The sequence below is a fragment of the Schistocerca gregaria genome, chromosome X, assembly GCF_023897955.1.
Source record: "Schistocerca gregaria isolate iqSchGreg1 chromosome X, iqSchGreg1.2, whole genome shotgun sequence".
In the NCBI taxonomy this organism is placed as follows: domain Eukaryota; kingdom Metazoa; phylum Arthropoda; class Insecta; order Orthoptera; family Acrididae; genus Schistocerca; species Schistocerca gregaria.
In genome coordinates this window covers 309,183,799-309,205,158 of record NC_064931.1, presented here as the reverse complement: position 1 = coordinate 309,205,158, position 21,360 = coordinate 309,183,799, and the positions used below count along the sequence as shown (strand labels likewise).

Here is a 21,360-nt window from a genome sequence, read left to right as displayed (position 1 = left end):
ACACTAGATCGCGTGTTCCTCCCTAGCTTTGCTGCTGCTTATGTGGCAACCATCAAAAAATCACTGAAGCTAATACAGCAACCCCATACTGCTCACTGAGATAAGAACAATTACTTACACTTGTAGGTGAATATGCTTGGGGAAAGTGCCTGTAACTGCTACAAAAACAGCCATGTTTTTTATCCTCAGACATCTAAATACATGGGGATGCTGAAAGTTCCTCCTCAGCAAACTTTAAATATAGAATTGTTTATAAACTATTGCCATGGAAGTTTTTAAAAGATGGAGTCTTACTTGGGGAATTTGCAGTTTCCTGCTTTTCCTCCAAACAATAGTTTGTTCTTTAACAATGGAAAGAGGTGGAGAAATGGACTGAAAACAAATGTTTTTAAATAAGTTTTTCTCTGCACGTTTTTGATAAGCAGCTTACCTTGTTGCCACACAAGAACAGCTGAAAACAAGAGTTCCTCAAAGCACTTGACAATGAGAGCAGACCAATCTCTTGTTCTAAAGTATTATACAATCTTTGTACAGTCATGGAATGATATGGTTTGCATGATGCCTCACCTGAATACATGTAATGCATTCTACCATAAAGTGAATTAGTGGCAACAGGGGCATTTAGGAACATCCCCTATTCATGTATAGGCTGGTAAGCAGCCACTGTCCATCACATGACAGCTCATTGTGTAATGGCAGGTGCACAAAACTTACAGCACTGTGACAACGCTTAGTGAAGTTGATACCTATCAGCAGTATAGATTGCACCAAATTATTAGGAAACCAGACAGAGTAACAGGAAAAGGCTAGGACCAAGGTCATGCTATAATCAGTATTTAAATTCTTTTCTTACCACAGAGCAAAGTTCACAAAAGACTGAAATAACATGAACATTTTGTTACTGTTGTCAAAAATAATTTTATGTTTAGACATAGGTTTAGCACATTCTGTACATTTTTCAGGTTGGTGGTTTGGAGGTAAAGAACCAGACATTTGCAGAAGCAATAAGTGAACCTGGTCTTGCTTTTGTTGCTGCCAAATTTGATGGTATCCTTGGAATGGCTTATAGCACCATATCAGTTGATGGTGTGGTACCTGTATTTTACAACATGTTCAAACAAGGATTGGTTTCAGCACCTGTCTTCTCTTTTTATCTAAGCAGGTAATGTCTAGACAGCTTAGGCTTAAGATTTAAGTGAGAGAGTAACTGATCAATTTCTTGAAAAAATAATACTGAAAGTGTAGCACAGTGGGTGGGAAAACAAAGTATGGGTGTGTCAGTGTGAAACACAGCCATCATGGCAAGGTTTGTCATGCATTGGGGCATGCACATGTGGATTTGGAACAAGCCATTAACAAAGTGCGTGTGCGTTTCCACTCCCGGGATTGGAATGACTCCTTACCCTCTCCCTTAAAACCCACATCCTTTCGTCTTTCCCTCTCCTTCCCTCTTTCCTGAAGAAGCAACCGTTGGTTACAAAACCTTGAGTTTTGTGTGTGTGTTTGTGTGTCCATCGACCTGCCAGCACTTCTGTTTGGTAAGTCACATCATCTTTGTTTTAAAATATAAGATATGACTTTACCAAACGAAAGTGCTGGCACGCCGATACAGACAAAAACAAACATACACGCGAAATTCAAGCTTTTGCAACAAACATTTGCTTAGTCATGATAGAGGGAAGGAGAGGGAAAGACGAAAGGATGTGGGTTTTAAGGGAGAGGGGTAAGGGGTCATTACAATTCCGGGAGTGGAAAGACTTACCTTGGGAGGAGGCAGCAGTTGCGCGTGTGTGGCGCCCCCCCCCCCCCCCCCCCCCCCCCTCTACATACACACACACACACACACACACACACACACACACACACACACACACACACACACACACACACACACACACACACACCTGCGCTTGTTTCCCTCTATTATATATATTTTACAGCTTATCAGTGAATTTAAAGTTCCAGGCTTCTGATGCTAATTAGCCCACATTTCTCACTTACGAATCTAACATGAGAATATTAGTTCTCGTGTGTTAATTGCCAACAATAAATTTGCAAATTAGTAACTTGTTACATGCCATGAACATTGAAGTTTAAGTAGCTGTTCTCCCTTACCATCAAGGCTTTATTGATTTGATAATCTTGTTCCATGTTAAGTGTTAAACCTCAAGAAATGAAGTATGTTTAGTTGAAAATTGCTCTTTTTTTATCACTTTGTCACTGCTTAAAATCTCTTTGTGGGCATAGTTATGTTTGACATCTACATTTAATTACAATAAATTTAAAAATCTGCCAACAAATTTGTAAAGATCTAGCTATATTTTCTTTTTGTTTTCAGAGACCCAGATGCGCCATTGGGTGGAGAACTTATTCTTGGTGGTTCTGATCCAAAACACTACAAAGGTGACTTCACATATTTACCAGTGGATCGTAAAATGTATTGGCAGTTCAAAATGGACAAGTAAGTGTCTTAAAATAATCAATTCAGTTAAAGAACCTTGTACTATTAACATAATAAACGTAAAATTATAAGGCAGGAAAAGTTTAATCAGTTCAGTGTATTTTATAGGGTTCTTGTGAATGGAGCCAGTCAGTCAACATTCTGTGCATCTGGTTGTGAGGCAATTGCTGATACTGGCACCAGCCTTATCGCTGGACCACTTAGTGAAATAAAAGACCTCAATAAGGCCATTGGAGCTACACCAATTGTTGGTGGAGAATACATGGTAAGACACTATTTTGGAAGTGTTTTTATAATTTTTTCCATTATTAAGTTGATTGATCATTCCATTGTCCATCTCACCCCTCCTCATTCCCGCTCCCCAAAAAGAAGAAAAAATCCAGACAGACCAGTTCTCTCTCTTCATTACATTTTGCCTTATTCCAGTAGTAACCATGAAAATAAATTTTGCGAGCACATATGAACAACCACTGTGTGAATTTTAATTATTAATTTGTTCTGTGGTCTCAACAGCTCAAGAACAGTGTGAAGAAGTGCAAAAATGTCAGTAATATCTGCAAAATACTGTTTTCCTTTTTACCTTTGGCATTTGTTTTTAAGTAATTATTTGTCAATATTTTTTGTTTAAATATTTTTTCTCTACACTTGCCTCATTTTTGACCAACCCTAGCTTAGGAATAGTTGCATTTTCAACACAACATTGAAAAATGGTTAAATGTGATAAAAATAGGTAACTGATGATAGAAAAAAGCTTGCCAAAAACAGAACACTGAAAAGTGCAAAAAATGATTTTTTCCTGTCCTTACCCGTGGTTCAAAAGTCAGAACACTGTTGCAGAAACTAGAAAAGCATGCCAAATTTAAATAACACAAAATCCCCAAGATTTGTGATATTTCCCAGATGCTCGAAATTTAACACTGACTTGAATGCAAGGTACTTAATAAAGATTCTGATCATATGGAAAGTATGCTAGTAGCAAGAGACAATTAATGCCTTCTCTGCATGATAGAAATTGAAATACTATCAATGTCATTACTGCTAGAGCAGAGTTACTAAACACAGCCTTCTAAAACTACTTTCACCAAAGAAGTCAAAGTAAATATTCCAGAATTCAATTTGAGATCAACTGCCACCATGAGTAACTTAGTAGATATCGTCAGAATAATGTAGAAACTTTTATCTCTTAATAAAAGCAAGTCTTCTGGTCCAGGTTCTTTACCAATTGGGTACCTTTCAGATTATACTGATGTAATAGCTCCATACTCAACCATCATACACAACTGCTCTCTCTCTCTCTCTCTCTCTCTCTCTCTCTCTCTCTCTCTCTCTCTCTCTCTCTCTCTCTCTCTCTCTCTCTCTCAACAAAAGATGGGAAAATTGTGCAGGCCACATCAGTACTCTAGAAAGGCTGTAGAATTAATCCACTAAATTAGTCCCAGATCATTAACATATAGTACAGGATTTTTGGTACCTATATTGCGTTTGAACATTATAAATTACTTTGAGGGGGAAGGTCTATTGTCTCAAAGCACAAATTTAGAAAACATTGCTCCAAAGGAACACAACTAGTCCTTGAATCAGTGATGAGTGCTATTGACAAAGGATTTCAAATTGATTCTGTATTTCTAGATTTCCAGACAGCTTTTGACACTGCACCTCACAAGCAGCTTGTAATCAAATTGCGTGCTTATGGAATATCGTCTGATTTATGCAACTTGATTCGTGAATTCCTGTTAGAGAGGCCACAGTTAGTAGTAATTGATGGAAAGTTGTAGAGTAAGACTCTCCAGGGGCCTCATGGTTCTTTCATGCATGGTGAACACAGGGCCCAAGCTATTGCAGCCCATTCTTCCTTCCCTGGCTTCATTTCCTTCACCCTGCTACTCCCTCCCTATTATTGCTCCTTACCCGTTGCCTCTTCCTTCCCTCCTCTTGCTTTTAAGATTTATATCGACCTGGCTGTCCACCTGGTTCCCTGTATTGCTTGCAATTTTGTTCTTTCTGCCTGTTATCTTTCATACCTTTGGCATTAAGGTATCTGCGTAGGTTTGACCTCCACTTTGAAATTTTGTTTTTAGTGTGAGCCATTTGAGGAAGAACTTCCTTCCTAGCATCTATGGTGTGAATTTCTCTCCCCCTTCCTTCAACTCTTCCTTCCCCATTGGAGCCCCCCTCGACCCTGTTACATCACCAGGATGTGTAGCCTGTCAGTGGTGGGGCTGTTTGTACTCATCTGGCTGAGTCCCCTGACAACATAGGAATTACGCTACTGACACCTGAGCTGTTCCCTCCCCATGTACACCAATAAGTGATTGCTTGTCTTCTTGAAGCATTGAAACTATCGGCAACAGCTGCTGTGCCAAGCGGCCCTTGCTGTGGCTGGGTGGTGCCAATTTGGGAGAGCCCCTGATCGGAGTGGGTGGTATCGGGATTGATGCTTGGCACATGAAGCATATAAAGCTGCAAAAATCTGGCCGGTCTCAAATGGCCTTCTCTTCAAATGGTGAAGGATCATTGAATGCTGCTTTGTTTAACCTGGCAGCCTTCACTTCCACTGCTACACTATGGGACAACAGCCAGGATAACTGTCTTGGGATGGCACGCTTTCCCTGCAACCTCATCTGTACTATTACGGATGGGGACACATCCACCGCTACAAGGCCATTGTTTTTTGTGTAGAATATCAGGGATAAGTTTGGTGGAGTCTCTCAGTAAGATGTGGTCGGACACCCTCTTGGTCACAGTACCTTCTACTGCTTAGTGTGCAGCTCTTCGTGCTTGTGATGGTCTTGGTAATGTCATACTGTGTATTACCCCTCACCAACCTCTGAATATGGTCAAGGAAGTGATTTTTCACAGGGGCCTCATCCTGAAAACTGATGAACTCCAGGCTAATCTGGAGTGAAGCGGCATTCATTTTGTTAGACTTCGCAGAAGGGTTGTAAATACAGCCACACATATACCAGAGAACCTTCATTCTGGCTTTTGAGGGAATACGCTCCCCGAGAAGGTCAAGGTAATGTGCTAAAGATGTGATGTGGAGCCATACGTCCCACCACTTATGAGGTGCTTTCAGTGCTACTGTTTTCGGCATGTCTTCCCGCAGTATGGTGAACCCTCTGTGTGGTGGCTGTGGACACCAACTCCATGAGGGTATCTCCTTTGTCCCGCCACCTGCGTGTGTAAATTTTCATGACCGTCACTGCCCTTGCACACCAGTTTGAGTTTATGTGAGTGAGTCCGTCCCTGGCTCTCCTGTCTTACCAGAGAACCTTCATTCTGGCTTTTGAGGGAATACGCTCCCCGAGAAGGTCAAGGTAATGTGCTAAAGATGTGATGTGGAGCCATACGTCCCACCACTTATGAGGTGCTTTCAGTGCTACTGTTTTCGGCATGTCTTCCCGCAGTATGGTGAACCCTCTGTGTGGTGGCTGTGGACACCAACTCCATGAGGGTATCTCCTTTGTCCCGCCACCTGCGTGTGTAAATTTTCATGACCGTCACTGCCCTTGCACACCAGTTTGAGTTTATGTGAGTGAGTCCGTCCCTGGCTCTCCTGTCTTATGCCAAGGCTCGCCAAGAATGTTACACACCATCCATTGTCACTTTCTTCTTCAACTTTTGCCTGTGTTACATCTTTTCCCCCACCTACCTCATCCTTAACCGAGCCCCATCCTAATTTTCCCTTGCCCGTCCTCTTCAGTTTCCATGACCTCCCCTCCGGGAGCTGCTCCCCCTTGACAGCTGAAGTAGTGCCCCCTTCTTCGGCACCTGCTGGAGATGGGGTTCCTGCCAAGAACTCCTCTCCCCAGCATCTCTCAGGCTGGAAGCATACTACCACAACTCGTCCACAAGATGCACCATCAGTGCACCCCAGGGTTACCCTTTTTCTTTCAGTTCAAGATCTTGCACACACCTATACACCCTATGTGCCCTGTCATCCTCCTCCTCCTCCTCCTCCTCCTCCTCCTCTGAAAGAGAACAAACAACTACATTCCCAAGACAATCCCCCATCCTGGTGCCCTCAGAGGTGCAGTCTGCCCCCTCGCAACCTGAATCTGACATCTTATTTATGGTTGTTAACCTCATCCTTGACCGTGCCCACCACTGATGGAGTGACATGACCACCTCTTGGTTTCTTTATATCTAACTGGGACTCTCGCCACACAATCATCCAGTGGAATTGCAATGGATACTTATACTTACGCCTCCCTCTCGAATTGCGGTGATGTGATCATGCAAGATGTGTCTGCCACTATTCTTCATGCTTCTGGCACTATTGTCACCCCTATCCCATGTTCCCCTCATAGACAGGTACCACGGTGGACCAAGGATGTAACAGTTGCTGTCCAGGACCATCAAAGGGTGCTGCAACGATTTAAACGACACCGTTTACAACCAAAATCCTCACTTTTAAGTGTCTTCATGGTAAGGCTCGTTACTTTATTAAGCAGAGTAAAAAGGAATGCTGGAAGTGCTAGGTTTCCTCCCTGGTGACATATGCCTCTTAATCACAGCTTTGGTCCAAGCTCCGTTGGCTTCTGAGCTGCCAGTGACAGTCAGCTGTCCAGGGTCTGAACATCCAAGGTGCTCTGTGCACTTGATTCATTGGTCCTTGCAGGAAACCTCCAGACACACTTTGCAACAGCATTGGTGTCTTCTTCCTATCCTGCTACCTTTCTCTGGCAGAAATGCTAATTTGAACAGACCCACCTCTGTTTCAACCTGCACCACACTGAACCCTTCACTGAATGAGAATTCTTGCAGCCTCTTACCTCATCAGAGTACATGGCACCAGGCCCAAATTTTATCCATATCCAGATGATCCAATACTTGGACGTTGCCCAGAGGCAATGTCTCCTCAGGATCTTCACCCGCATTTGGCTCATTGGTGCTTTACTGTCGCAATGGTGAGATAGTATAATTATCCTGTCTTTAAGCCTGGGAAGAATCCAACACCTCTAGATAGCTACCACCCGAGTAGCCTGATGAACCAAAGACTGTTTTATTGATACAACAGATCTACTAACGACTCTGCCCTCACTAGCTTGTCCATTCTTGTTTGGAGTACTAATGCATGTGTGGGATTCTTACAGATAGGATTGTCAGAATACAAAGAAGGGCAACGTGTGTTATCATATCGAGAAGTAGGGGGAGAATGTCATGGACATGGTACAAGATTTGGGGTGGACATCATTAAAACAAAGGTGTTTCTTGCTGTTGCGGGATCTTCCCACAAAATTTCAGTAATCAGCTTTCTCCTCTGAATGTGAAAATATTTTGTTGATGCCAGTCTACATAGTGAAAAGCAATCATCATATTAAAGAAGGGAAATCAGCACTTGCATGGAAAGGTATAGTTGATAATTTTTCCTCATGCAGTTAGTGTAGAATAACAAAATTATTGTGAAGATGGTTTGATGAACCCCCTACTAGGCACCTAACTATGATTCACAGAGTAGCCGTGTAGATGTTCAGCAGAAGGCATTTTTATTTCGCATTGCCACACTGCCGTCTATTTTTGTTTAGAAATATGATTTTATTAACCAATTGGCCTTTTAGTCTGCTTCTTTGTTTATAAGTAATCCTGTTTTTGAAAATATTCTTTTACTGGGAACAGAAGTTGTAGGTATTGAAAGATATTTTTTGTCACGACAGATAGACCTGGGTAACTGTTTTCATTTTTTTTTCCCCAGTAGTGTAAAGGATTATCCATGTGTTGTAGGTACGGTTCTTCCAAATATCGTTGTACCTCCATGTTTATGCTATCACAACTGCTTTTCATTAGATTTTTATTGGAAACCTCTTCACCGAAAGAAGCCCATAAGGAACTACTGGTGTTTTGTACGACATGGTACTCGTGGCTAGTGTCGTTGGCAGTCGAATGAGTAGATCGTATGGTCTCTACTACGTTTGTGCACTCTGTAATTAGGCTTGCAATGGCATGTTTTGAATGGATGGGATTCATAAATGGTAACATTCTGAATCTTGGGTCGAGAACTGTGGCAACGGCATGTACTTTGTTTCTATTAAGCCTAGCCAGGCTATTAGTGAGTTGTGCAGACGTTGCTGTAGCTCTTGCGCTGTCGTAGTAGCCCACTTTCCATTGCATTCGGTTATGATTAGCTGTCTGATTATTGGAATAGCTTTCGAAAGAGAGGTGTAGTCTTCAGTTGAGATTTCACTTGTCGTAGTCATCTTCAGTCCTGAGACTGGTTTGATGCACTCCATGCTACTCTGTCCTGTGCAAGCTTCATCTTCCAGTACCTACTGCAACCTACATTCTTCTGAATCTGCTTAGTGTATTCATCTCCACTTCAAATGTCTCTAGTACACACAAACATTCGCTCAAAATTCGCCACTCGTCAGCTGTGAGGTTCTCTACACATGAATACAAAGTTGATCAATAGGCTGCAATGCATTCCTTTTGCTCCACTAGACGTTGTAGCATATAAAACATACTGTTCCATCAGGTTTCAGTTTCCTGAATCAATTTATGAACAGGTTTTTTCATTAGATCCTGGATCTCATGAAGTTCTTCATTAGCATTGCAACTTGTTTTAAAATAGCTAACAATTTTTCTGGCCTTTTCCCGCATTATGCAGAGCTCACTGTTGCTGTTGAAAGAACTTTTCACAACTAAATTGATAGTGTGTGCTAAACAAGGCACATGTTGCATATCTATGTTGCCACTTTGAATAAGTTGTACGGCTGCCGTCATGTTACTGGCGTTGTCAGTTGTGATGCTTACAATTTTGTTTTCAATGTTCCATTTTGAAATCACGTTATCTAATGCCTCACTAATATTTAGCGCTGTATGCTTTTCCGGGAAACGGAATGTCTAGAGAGCTAAAGCTTCCAGACTCCAATTAGTGTTAATGAAATGACTAGTTACAGCAATATATGCATCAATATTGAGGTCCAAATATCGGCCGTTAAAGAAACACAAGTAGTCTTCTTTCTGTTTATGGTAATCGTCCTCAATCATGAGGTGCAACTTTTTTCGATTTGGTATCGAGTATTGTGGGTCCAACAGTGAAACAAAATGTCGAAAACCAGTGTCCTCGACGATTGAAAGCAGTCTGTTATCATGGCCACTGGTGCTTCATCTAGCTGCTGTTGGCATTTACTTCCCTCTATGAAGAGAAACGTAAGATTTAGATCAGTGCTCCTGCGAGAGGCTAAGTTATGCTCGACAACTAGTCCAATAAAATTACATATTGTATCGTGCAAAAGCTAGGATAGTATAGGTTTGATTTTGGGGTATGTTGTAGATTTTTTTAAGCGTGGTGCACCGCTTCGGGCACTATCCAAACTTAAGCATGGAATTCACGTTTTGTACCACACGTACCTGGATATTTTGTCTGCCATGCACTATTAGAAGAATGAGCATGTGTATCCACGGATGTCGCGATAAATTGTGCAGTTTAAGATGTCTAATCATGCCCATTGTATTTCTTGATACATTACGGAAATTTTTATGACAAATGTTGCAAGTAACGTTATCTCCACCCCCCGTAAAGTATTGCCAGCACCATGACGTTAGTTTTCGAGTGGCCATATTGATTTGAATAACAACTTTACTCGAATGAAACCTGAGACATACTCGTTACGAGCACAGCGAGCAACGAGCGTGTTTGTCTAGCGGCAGCATTCAATTCATAAAACAGCGGCACAGCGTATGTTGTCGCAGCCAACTGGCGCGCAGCGGCACACGCCGCCGAGCCATTTCTCGTGAGCTTCTCGAGAATTGCTTGAGAACTATAGGCTCGAGAAATTCTCGGTGCGCTCGAGTTGCCGTGCCTCACCATCCCATCACTGTTTTGGAAGTGCCTTTGTGTAGTACTTTCATAACTATGAAGGATCATCTTACTGATAAAGCTACACATTGAGGTTAATCAGAGGCTCAACTGTGTTGTGTATAGTCGTGTGTAGAGTGTTTTAAAGTAATTAGAGAGCAACTATTTGGACATATTTTTTGGCACTCTACTTAATAGTAGTCATTACCTTTGTTTCACAAACGACGTCATAATGTCATTACAATTCCTTCAGAGACTTTGTATTGGTGAGAGGTGGGGCACCTAATTTTCATTTTGATTTGACAATTTAATTCATTTACTCTTAAGATAATTGCTTAAGGATCTAATAAGTAAAGTGAAAAGTGTGGCTATGGACATCTAAATTTTGAAATCAGAAGTATAATACTTCGTCATGTGTGATAAAAGGTGGACAGTATATTGTTGAAGTGTTGCTTAATTAGTAATTTGCTACTTACTCCCCTCAAAGTACACTACTAGAGTATAAAATGTCATTGAGGTGAACAGAGTAAAAAAACACTGCAATGTGTGCAAGTTGATTAAAATGCAATGTGCCCACTATTAATGATGCTAAAAGCTTTTAAAGTACTTAATGTTTTTAAGATGTAAAACAGTGTCTTGCATTTAAGACATCAACAGAAATTTTTGGAAGACTACAAAAATTTAGATTATTTAGATGTTTAGGTGCCAAGATGGCTGCAGAATGAGAAACTGCTCTTATTATTGATAGAATAATCTCCACATCCATAGTTGTCCTCATTTTCCATGAGTGTTCTTTCTTCCGAAGTGTAAGTTAACTGCCCCTGTGGACCTTAGCACAGTTCACCATCTTAGCAAAATAGGGAATTGATGTTGTGCAGAGGTCTATTTTGTTACTCCAGTGGCAAGGAATTAATGAAAATTATGCTTGCTGAGCATATGATTGTAGCTACTTGGAAAGCTGTGGCCCAACTGTGTTGAACTTCTGACAGCAGTAAATAGCAGTTACTGTAAAAAAGATTTATGCCAAAGAAGAATTGAATGCTTTATATCTGTCAAGTGGAACATTTTAGCTCTTTGTCCCATTATGACAATGAATTCCTGCCTCTCACGAAGGAAATTATAGTAACTGATCTAAAGGAACAGGGTGAAATAGGTGGCAGTAAGAATGATGAGCAAGGGAAGCTGTCTCCTGCAGAAAAACTAACTGCAGTTGTGCAATGACTTCATAGTGTTATGAACTTTCTTCTCTCCTACAGTTTAAGTTCTTTCCAGCAGCCACCATCTGGAGTGAAAAGTCCTGTTAGTATGTTATACTGGAAGAAGAGTTGCTCTTTTCATTGAGATAAACATAATTGTTAACTTATAAGTGGAAAGATTTTTAAGGTACTATGAAAGAGTGGTAGTAATACATATTTCAGGATTTACCATGGAGACAATATTTTTATTGTGGGCTGTATTTCAGTTTCTACCACATTCACCTCAAAGAGGAAAAGAGTACATTTGAATTTTAATTCTGGGTCACTCCTGAAGTATAAGTAGAGGTAAACTTCTTTTTAAGGGACCCAAGTATATTTTCCTTTAAGTATGTTAAAAAATGGTTTTGCTGTAGTTTAACTTCTGGATGTTGCTGTGATGTAACATTTTTCTGATTAAATCAGGGAATGCTAGGAATTTGTGTAAAATGGTAGTTTATAAAATATTGTCATTTGCATCAGTATATCATAGGGCAGGCAGTTACAGCTAGATCGCCTGCCTGTGGGCAGCCTGGCACCAGCCAGCATGGGTTACAAAACTGCTTACGCATGAAGTCGGGCATCAGTGTGCTCCTAGCAGAGGCGGTGAAGGTCTTAGTGTGCGATTGAACACTGTACACAGTAATGGCAAGTGAGTGTAGTATGACAGAGCTAATGAGCCAAATACTATGTGCTTAACCGGACAATTTTAAAAACTTAATGTTTCATTATTTTAGTGGGATGGGACATTTATTTTTGTTAACAATTAGTACATTTTTTGTCAGGCCCCTCATTGCCTCAAGACACAGAATGCTCATTAGTGTTGGAGCATGAAGCTGGGAGCTCTCTGCAGTTGTCTTAAAAGTAGAAAAAACTGATAACAACAAAATGATGACCAGAGCATACCACCATAACAAATTGCTTCTGCTGTAATACCTGTACCTAAGCAGAGTGTAACTGTGTAAAGCAATGACTTCTAATTTGTCTCCCCAAGGTATAGTATACAGTGCAACTGAAAGCAGAGCTGAAAAATTTCAGTTCATTTCCTTGGATGTTCAGGTCTTGAATCCTTGTTTCAAAACTGACATATCTGCCTAATGTTTTTTCCTTATAAATTGCAAAACATGTCTGGAGGAACTGCAGCAATGAAAGATGCCCAGGTAAGTTTCCTGAACCATCTTATCTTTTTAATATGTGGTCCATCCATTAAAACATTAATTTTATCTCACCCATCAATAATGCGGCAACGGCTTTGCCGCAGTGGATACACCGGTTCCCGTGAGATCACCGAAGCTAAGTGCTGTCGTTCGTGGTCGGCACTTGGATGGATGACCATCCAGGCTGCCATGCGCTGTTGCCATTTTTCCGGGTTCACTCAGCCTCGTGATGCCAATTGAGGAGCTACTTGACCGAATGGTAGCGGCTTCGGTCAAGAATACCATCTTACGACCAGGAGAGCGGTGTGCTGACCCCATGCCCCTCCTATCCGCATCCTTCACAGAGGCTGACACGGCGGTCGCATGGTCCCGGTAGGCCACTCGTGGCCTGAAGACAAAGTGCATCAATAATGCACTGGACAGTCCATTGAAGTGCCACAGTAAAGTTATTTAATGCTCCCGTTCATCAGGCTATTTCAGGGTACTGCACATGTCGTGCCACTGTACTCGGGTACAGATTTGTGAACACACTTGTGATGTTCTCTATAGTATGTTAATAATGCCACAGTTAGTTTTTTGTTAATACCTTTTTCATTTATAGTGTAGTTAGTATGTGACTGTACTTCCTTTTCCAGGTTGACTGCACTCAGATTCCTAATCTACCTGCTATTGACTTTGTTCTTGGTGGGAAAAATTACACTCTATTTGGAAAGGACTATGTTCTCAGGGTAAGTTGAAATATTTACAGCAGTATAATATCTTAGTAATGATCAAGAATTACTTCCTCATTCTCATGCTGCCATTTCCTTCAATGTGACACATTCTGCCATTGATAAGTCAGATATATGTACAGTATTTGGCAACCATTTTCTGAGCATTGCTGGTGAATTAAATAAAAACTTAGTTTCTACATGGAATCCTGTAACTCCCTTGGTAAGTCTCTTTCCTCTGAGGTATTGGATGCATTAAACAAGAGGTTTTGAATGCTAGGCATATTTTTTATTTAAGGCAGTTTTTGATCACAAAATACTGCTCCAGAAGTTGGACTGTTATTGAGTATGGAGAGTAGCTCAGTTGGTTTACATCTTAATTTAACAACAGACAGGAAAAGGTCATTATTCACAGTATTGAGAATGGCTATGATGTGGGGTCTGAGTGAGGTATGGCCAATTGGGGGGAGGGGGCGGGCGGTGACCCAGGGATCAGTGCTGGGGCTAATCCTGTTTTTTATTTATGTAAATGATACACCCTCTAGTATTACAGGTGATTCTAAAGTATGTGTGTTTGCTGATGACACTAGCTTGGTAGTGAAGGATGTTGTGTGCAACATGGGCATTGTTTCAAATGGTGCAGTTCATAAGTTCATGGCTAGTAGAAAATAAACCAATGCCAGATCATAGTAAGATGCAGTTTTTACAGTTTCTAATACACAGTTCAACAAACTTGACATTTTAATGTCACAAAATGGGCATGTGATTAGTGAAACTGAACTGTTCAAATATTTAGGTGTTCATATAGATAGTGAACTGTCATGAAAAGTGCATGTTCAGGATCTTGTTCAGAGACTGGATACCATCTTCACTGTTTGAATGGTATCTGAAGTGAGTGATAGTTTTACACGAAAAGTAGTCTTTTGCTTATTTTCATTCACTTATGTTGTATGGTATTATGTTTTCAGGTAACTCTTCCCATTCTAAAAGAATATTTTTGGCTCCGAAATGGGTGGTTTGAGCAATAAGTGGTGAGAGGTCACAAACCTCTTGTCAACCCCTTTTCATTAGTCTGGTTATTCTGACATTGGGCTCTCAATACATATATTCTTTAGTGTCACTTCTTGTTAACAGTATCAGGTTATTGCCAAGAATTAGCAGCTGTCACTCAGTTAATACTAGGCAGAAGTCGAATCTGCATTTTGATTGCACTTCCTTCAGTCTCGTGCAAAAAAAAAGTGTGCAGTATACTGCAGCATCCATTTTCAGTAAGCTACCACAAGAATCCCCCCCCCCCTTCCCCATGAACCATGGACCTTGCCGTTGGTGGGGAGTATTGCGTGCCTCAGCGATACAGATGGCCGTACCGTAGGTGCAACCACAACGGAGGGGTATCTGTTGAGAGGCCAGACAAACGTGTGGTTCCTGAAGAGGGGCAGCAGCCTTTTCAGTAGTTGCGGGGGCAACAGTCTGGATGATTGACTGATCTGGCCTTGCAACATTAACCAAAACGGCGTTGCTGTGCTGGTACTGCGAACGGCTGAAAGCAAGGGGAAACTACAGCCGTAATTTTTCCCGAGGACATGCGGCTTTACTGTATGATTAAATGATGGCATCCTCTTGGGTAAAATATTCCGGAGGTAAAATAGTCCCCCATTCGGATCTCAGGGTGGGGACTACTCAGGAGGATGTCGTTATCAGGAGAAAGAAAACTGGCGTTCTACGGATCGGAGCGTGGAATGTCAGATCCCTTAATCGGGCAGGTAGGTTAGAAAATTTAAAAACGGAAATGGATTGGTTAAAGTTAGATATAGTGGGAATCAGTGAAGTTCGGTGGCAGGAGGAACAAGACTTCTGGTCAGGTGATTACAGGGTTATAAACACAAAATCAAATAGGGGTAATGCAGGAGTAGGTTTAATAATGAATAGGAAAATAGGAATGCGGGTAAGCTACTACAAACAGCATAGTGAACGCATTGTGGCCAAGATAGACACGAAGCCCACGCCTACTACAGTAGTACAAGTTTATATGCCAACTAGCTCTGCAGATGACGAAGAAATTGAAGAAATGTATGATGAAATAAAAGAAATTATTCAGATAGTGAAGGGAGACGAAAATTTAATAGTAATGGGTGACTGGAATTCGAGTGTAGGAAAAGGGAGAGAAGGAAACAATAGTAGGTGAATATGGATTGGGGCTAAGAAATGAAAGAGGAAGCCGCCTAGTAGAATTTTGTATAGAGCACAACTTAGTCATAGGTAACACTTGGTTTAAGAATCATGAAAGAAGGTTGTATACGTGGAAGAACCCTGGAGATACTAAAAGGTATCAGATAGATTATATAATGGTAAGACAGAGATTTAGGAACCAGGTTTTAAGTTTTAAGACATTTGCAGGGGCATATGTGGACTCTGACCACAATCTATTGGTTATGACCTGTAGATTAAAACTGAAGAAACTGCAAAAATGTGGGAAATTAAGGAGATGGGACCTGGATAAACTGAAACTAGAGGTTGTACAGAGTTTCAGGGAGAGCATAAGGGAACAATTGACAGGAATAGGGGAAAGAAATACAGTAGAAGAAGAATGGGTAGCTCTGAGGGATGAAGTAGTGAAGGCAGCAGAGGATAAAGTAGGTAAAAAGACGAGGGCTGCTAGAAATCCTTGGGTAACAGAAGAAACATTGAATTTAATTGATGAAAGGAGAAAATATAAAAATGCAGTAAATGAAGCAGGCAAAAAGGAATACCAACGTCTCAAAAATGACATCGACAGGAAGTACAAAATGGCTAAGCAGGGATGGCTAGAGGACAAATGTAAGGATGTAGAGGCTTATCTCACTAGGGGTAAGATATACTGCATACAGGAAAATTAGAGAGACCTTTGGAGAGAAGAGAACCACGTGTATGAATATCAAGAGCTCAGATGGCAACCCAGTTCTAAGCAAAGAAGGGAAGGCAGAAAGGTGGAAGGAGTATATAGAAGGTTTACACTAGGGTGATGTACTTGAGGACAATATTATGGAAATGGAAGAGGATGTAGATGAAGACGAAATTGGTGATACGATACTGCGTGAAGAGTTTGACAGAGCACTGAAAGACCCGAGTCGAAACAAGGCCCCCGGAGTAGACAACATTCCATTAGAACTACTGACGGCCTTGGGAGAGCCAGTCATGACAAAACTCTACCAGCTGGTGAGCAAGATGTATGAGACAGGCGAAATACCCTCACACATCAAGAAGAATATAATAATTCCAATCCCAAAGAAAGCAGGTGCTGACAGATGTGAAAATTACAGAACTATCAGTTTAATAAGTCACAGCTGCAAAATACTAACGCGAATTCTTTACAGACAAATGGAAAAACTGGTAGATGCGGACCTCGGGGAGGATCAGTTTGGATTCCGTCAAAATGTTGGAACACGTGAGGCAATACTGACCTTACGACTTATCTTAGAAGAAAGATTAAGAAAAGGCAAACCTACATTTCTAGCATTTGTAGACTTAGAGAAAGCTTTTAACAATGTTGACTGTAATACTCTTTCAAATTCTAAAGGTGGCAGGGGTAAAATACAGGGAGCGAAAGGCTATTTACAATTTGTACAGAAACCAGATGGCAGTTATAAGAGTCGAGGGGCATGAAAGGGAAGCAGTGGTTGGGAAAGGAGTGAGACAGGGTTGTAGCCTCTCCCCGATGTTATTCAATCTGTATATTGAGCAAGCAGTAAAGGAAACAAAAGAAAAATTTGGAGTAGGTATTAAAATCCATGGAGAAGAAGTAAAAACTTTGAGATTCGCCGATGACATTGTAATTCTGTCAGAGACGGCAAAGGACTTGGAAGAGCAGTTGAACGGTATGGACAGTGTCTTGAAAGGAGGATATAAGATGAACATCAACAAAAGCAAAACGAGGATAATGGAATGTAGTCAAATTAAATCGGGTGATGCTGAGGGAATTAGATTAGGAAATGAGACACTTAAAGTAGTAAAGGAGTTTTGCTATTTAGGAAGTAAAATAACTGATGATGGTCGAAGTAGAGAGGATATAAAATGTAGACTGGCAATGGCAAGGAAAGCGTTTCTGAAGAAGAGAAATTTGTTAACATCGAATATAGATTTATGTATCAGGAAGTCGTTTATGAAAGTATTTGTTTGGAGTGTAGCCATGTATGGAAGTGAAACATGGACGATAACTAGTTTGGACAAGAAGAGAATAGAAGCTTTCGAAATGTGGTGCTACAGAAGAATACTGAAGATAAGGTGGATAGATCACGTAACTAATGAGGAGGTATTGAATAGGATTGGGGAGAAGAGAAGTTTGTGGCACAACTTGACTAGAAGGGATCGGTTGGTAGGACATGTTTTGAGGCATCAAGGGATCACAAATTTAGCATTGGAGGGCAGTGTGGAGGGTAAAAATCGTAGAGGGAGACCGAGAGATGAGTACACTAAGCAGATTCAGAAGGATGTAGGTTGCAGTAGGTACTGGGAGATGAAGAAGCTTGCACAGGATAGAGTAGCATGGAGAGCTGCATCAAACCAGTCTCAGGACTGAAGACCACAACAACAACAACCACAAGAATTCAAGGCTTTTACCAGTAATCCACACTCTTTCAAATTGAAACTAGTCTCCTCATGGGCCACTCTTCGCCTGTTGAAGAGTTCATTGAAAAATTAGCTTTTTCCAATGTTATGTTTTGCATTTACATAAACTTGTGGTGTCTTTTATTTGGGTTCATAAAAAATTTCTCTTATTACTGTTATGTTGTAATTTTGTCAAGTGACATGTTCCATGACCTTGGTGATGTGCTCCTCAGTTTGGTCCTATGGAACTACATGTGTAAAGTAAAATCATGAAATTGTCAGTTTTTAGATTCTGTGTAGCTACAAAGTCCAACCATGTATTTCACAAGTTTCCTGTGAACATATATCTTAAAGGAGCTTAATGGAGCACAGTAGATGAATTTATCTCGTACTAGTGGCGAGCACTTCTCATTCAAATGGCAAACTGTCATCACTTTCAGTCTCTAATGAAGTAACATCACATTCTTCTTCACTAATTTTTTGTTAAGCATTGCCTAAACAGTAATACTGTAGGGAGTGTCCAAAAGTGTACATTTTGTTGCTGTTGCCGAGTATGCAGAGCTGCACACAGTAAAGACAATATCTAGTGGCAACCACCTCAACCAAAACACACTAGTCAGGTTTCAAATGTAGGACCAGATGCTCCTCTAATAGCTCAGCACTTAACTACCAGTGCAGAAACAGATATAAGTTGGGTTTTATTTTTTCCAGCATTTGTTCTTGAGTTGCTGAAGTACACTAGAGATTTTAAGTTTCTATCATAATAATAAAAAAACCAATTTGAGGGGTTTTACATTAAGGGGTTCACTATTTACTCATCGTGAATGTAAAGAATAGTGGATATTCATAGCAACTTGGTAGCTATGTTAGGTTATTACTTATATACCTATCCTGGCTTAAATGATGCAGATGTCTACACTGTTCCACTGTGTGTGTTTGCTTTCCTGAAGTAGTTGCAAGAACCTAATAGGTCTGGAAGAAACATGATTGTGGACATCTACATTGGTGTGCAAAACTTAACAAAAGTGACTTCTGCATGAGGTTTCACTGCCAAGTAACATAGCTTGATGAAACTTGTACATAGAAATAAGTGCTACAGAGAGGAACAGACATGACACTTTCATTCAAAGACAATAATTACGCTGAAATCACATAAATTTATGTTGGTCCCCTAACATTACAAATGGTGGATATGGTTGTTAATATGATGCATGATCATCAAACCACAGTGTATGCTCTGCAATGGAATTGTTGTGGTAGGGCATACCATTCCTCTGCCAGTGTGATTGACATCTGCTGGATAGTTGTTGGTGCGTGTCATCCCATTGATGCTTGATGGGATTGAAGTCAGGCTAACGGGCAGGCCACTTCGTTTGCTGAATATCCTTTCGTTCCACAAGCTCTTCAACGTATGCACTCACTGATTGTCATCCATAAAAATGAAGTCGTGCCCAATTGCAGTCCTGAAAAGATGTACTTGGTGTAGGAGTACAATGTTGCAATAACGTTTATCAGTTTAGTGTGGTGGTCTAAAAGATTTGTGGTGCTGTAAAATGTTGCATGGGCATGCTGCCATCGAAGTCTTTGAACACAGGACACTCACCAGTCAACACTATTGTGATGTACACATGTGTCCCTTTAGGGGTGTACATTTAGCCCAGACTTCATTTTTATGGGTGACACTGCTAGACAACAAGGAACTGTGCAGGTGCATCAGCTTACTTCAGTGAGAGAAGATGCAACAAATGAAATGACATGCATGTTCCTCTAACTTACATCCCATTGAGTGTATGTGGGATACATTCTGGAGGTATATTGTAACATTTCCCACGTACCAACAATAACCCTCTAACAGTTGCCAATCACACTGGAGGAGGAATGGAATGCTCTGCCCCCAGAATGCCTTATTAAACTTGTGGCCAGCATGAGAGCATATTGCAGTTTATGCACTGCTGTCTATGATCACAAACCCTACTAAGAACCATGTCATGTCCAGGAAACCATTATACATCAGCAATCTCTGTGTAATTATTGTCTTTGAATGAAAATGTCTCTCTCGTCGTATGTTTCTTTGTTACCATCTGTGCTGTACTGTAGCATTTCTTTCAGTGTGCGCTCAGTTTCATCGATCTGTTACAGTTACTAGCATCATTTGTTTTGCACACCATTGGACTGTACTGTTTTATACGCTACATTTACATATGTGTCAAATTTCAGTTATTCCTCTCACCAAAAGCATAGCAATGAAGATTTGTTAAATGAGAAGCTGTTTCTTCGAAAACATGGGTTTCATGTGAAAACGTCTACTTAAAGTTTAAGTACACCAAATGTTTGTGTATTTAATTTATGACCTTATTTCAGGTATCTTCATTTGGAAAAACTGTATGCTTGTCTGGCTTCATGGGCATTGATATACCACCACCACATGGCCCGCTGTGGATTCTGGGAGATGTTTTTATTGGCAGATTCTACACCGAATTTGACATGCAAAACAATCGTGTTGGTTTTGCTGAGTCTATGTAGAAATAAGTGTTCTGGCAGTAGTCACCAGTCCGTAACATCGTCTTGCAGATCATAATACAGATAGTAATGAGTGTTGTTACATATTTAAAAGTGACTTTTCCTGTAGTAAAGACACTGATTTAAGTTTAAAATTTTGTGTAAAGCTTTAATCACTTGTTATTAAATAACGAATCGCCAAAAAAAGTAGGCTTCATGAATTTTGTTATAATGTAAATGCATTATGTATTTACCAAATTTAAGTTCATTTAGGCAGTGTAAGACATTCTCTGAAATGTTGAAGACCAAATAAAGTTGGAACACTTGAAAAGAAATATCTACCAATCTCTCTCTCTCTCTCTCTCTCTCTCTCTCTCTCTCTCTCTCTCTCTCTCTCTCTCTCTCTCGCGCCCCCCCCCCCCCCCCCCCCCCGTGTGTGTGTGTGTGTGTGTGTGTGTGTGTGTGTGTGTGTGTGCGCACAATGCATGCCACTGAAAAGTATTATGGCATAACCTTAATCAGTTAAAACACACAATTAGTAGCTATGGGTTATTAAGTGATATTTAACACACATGAAAAAAAAAATGTCTTGCTAGTGTGACAGTTAAGAAGTATTGTTCTTCAGTGGTGGGTTCCACATATTGACTTCCAAAATTGTCTTCTCAAGTCATGTGGCATGCTTTATAAGGGAAGCTTAGAAATATGCTCATTTCCCATCATTACTTTCATCCTGAACATGACTTCATTGTGGTTATATGCCAGGCAGATTTTCACCAATATGCTACAATATTTATCAGTCACCACTTCTTTTACCTCCACTGATGATGTTTGTATGTATTAAAAACTGCAGAATTACACTGGTTCATAGTCGGTGTTGAAATGTAGGTTCCTATGTAACTGGCTGGGCAAATCACATCAA

At 40.6% G+C, this 21,360-nt stretch overlaps 1 protein-coding gene across 1 annotated transcript; it reads left to right on the top strand.

The window, feature by feature from the left end:
- Positions 1-962: 962 nt before the first annotated feature.
- On the top strand, positions 963-20,776 carry LOC126297444 (lysosomal aspartic protease; the record flags this gene model as incomplete). The annotated part of the gene is given in 5 exon segments (XM_049988292.1): positions 963-1,162; positions 2,339-2,461; positions 2,570-2,726; positions 13,284-13,376; positions 20,304-20,776. Coding segments are annotated over 5 exon segments (735 nt in total), but the record flags the coding sequence as incomplete, so codon positions are not given.
- Between the last annotated feature and the right edge of the window lie 584 nt (positions 20,777-21,360).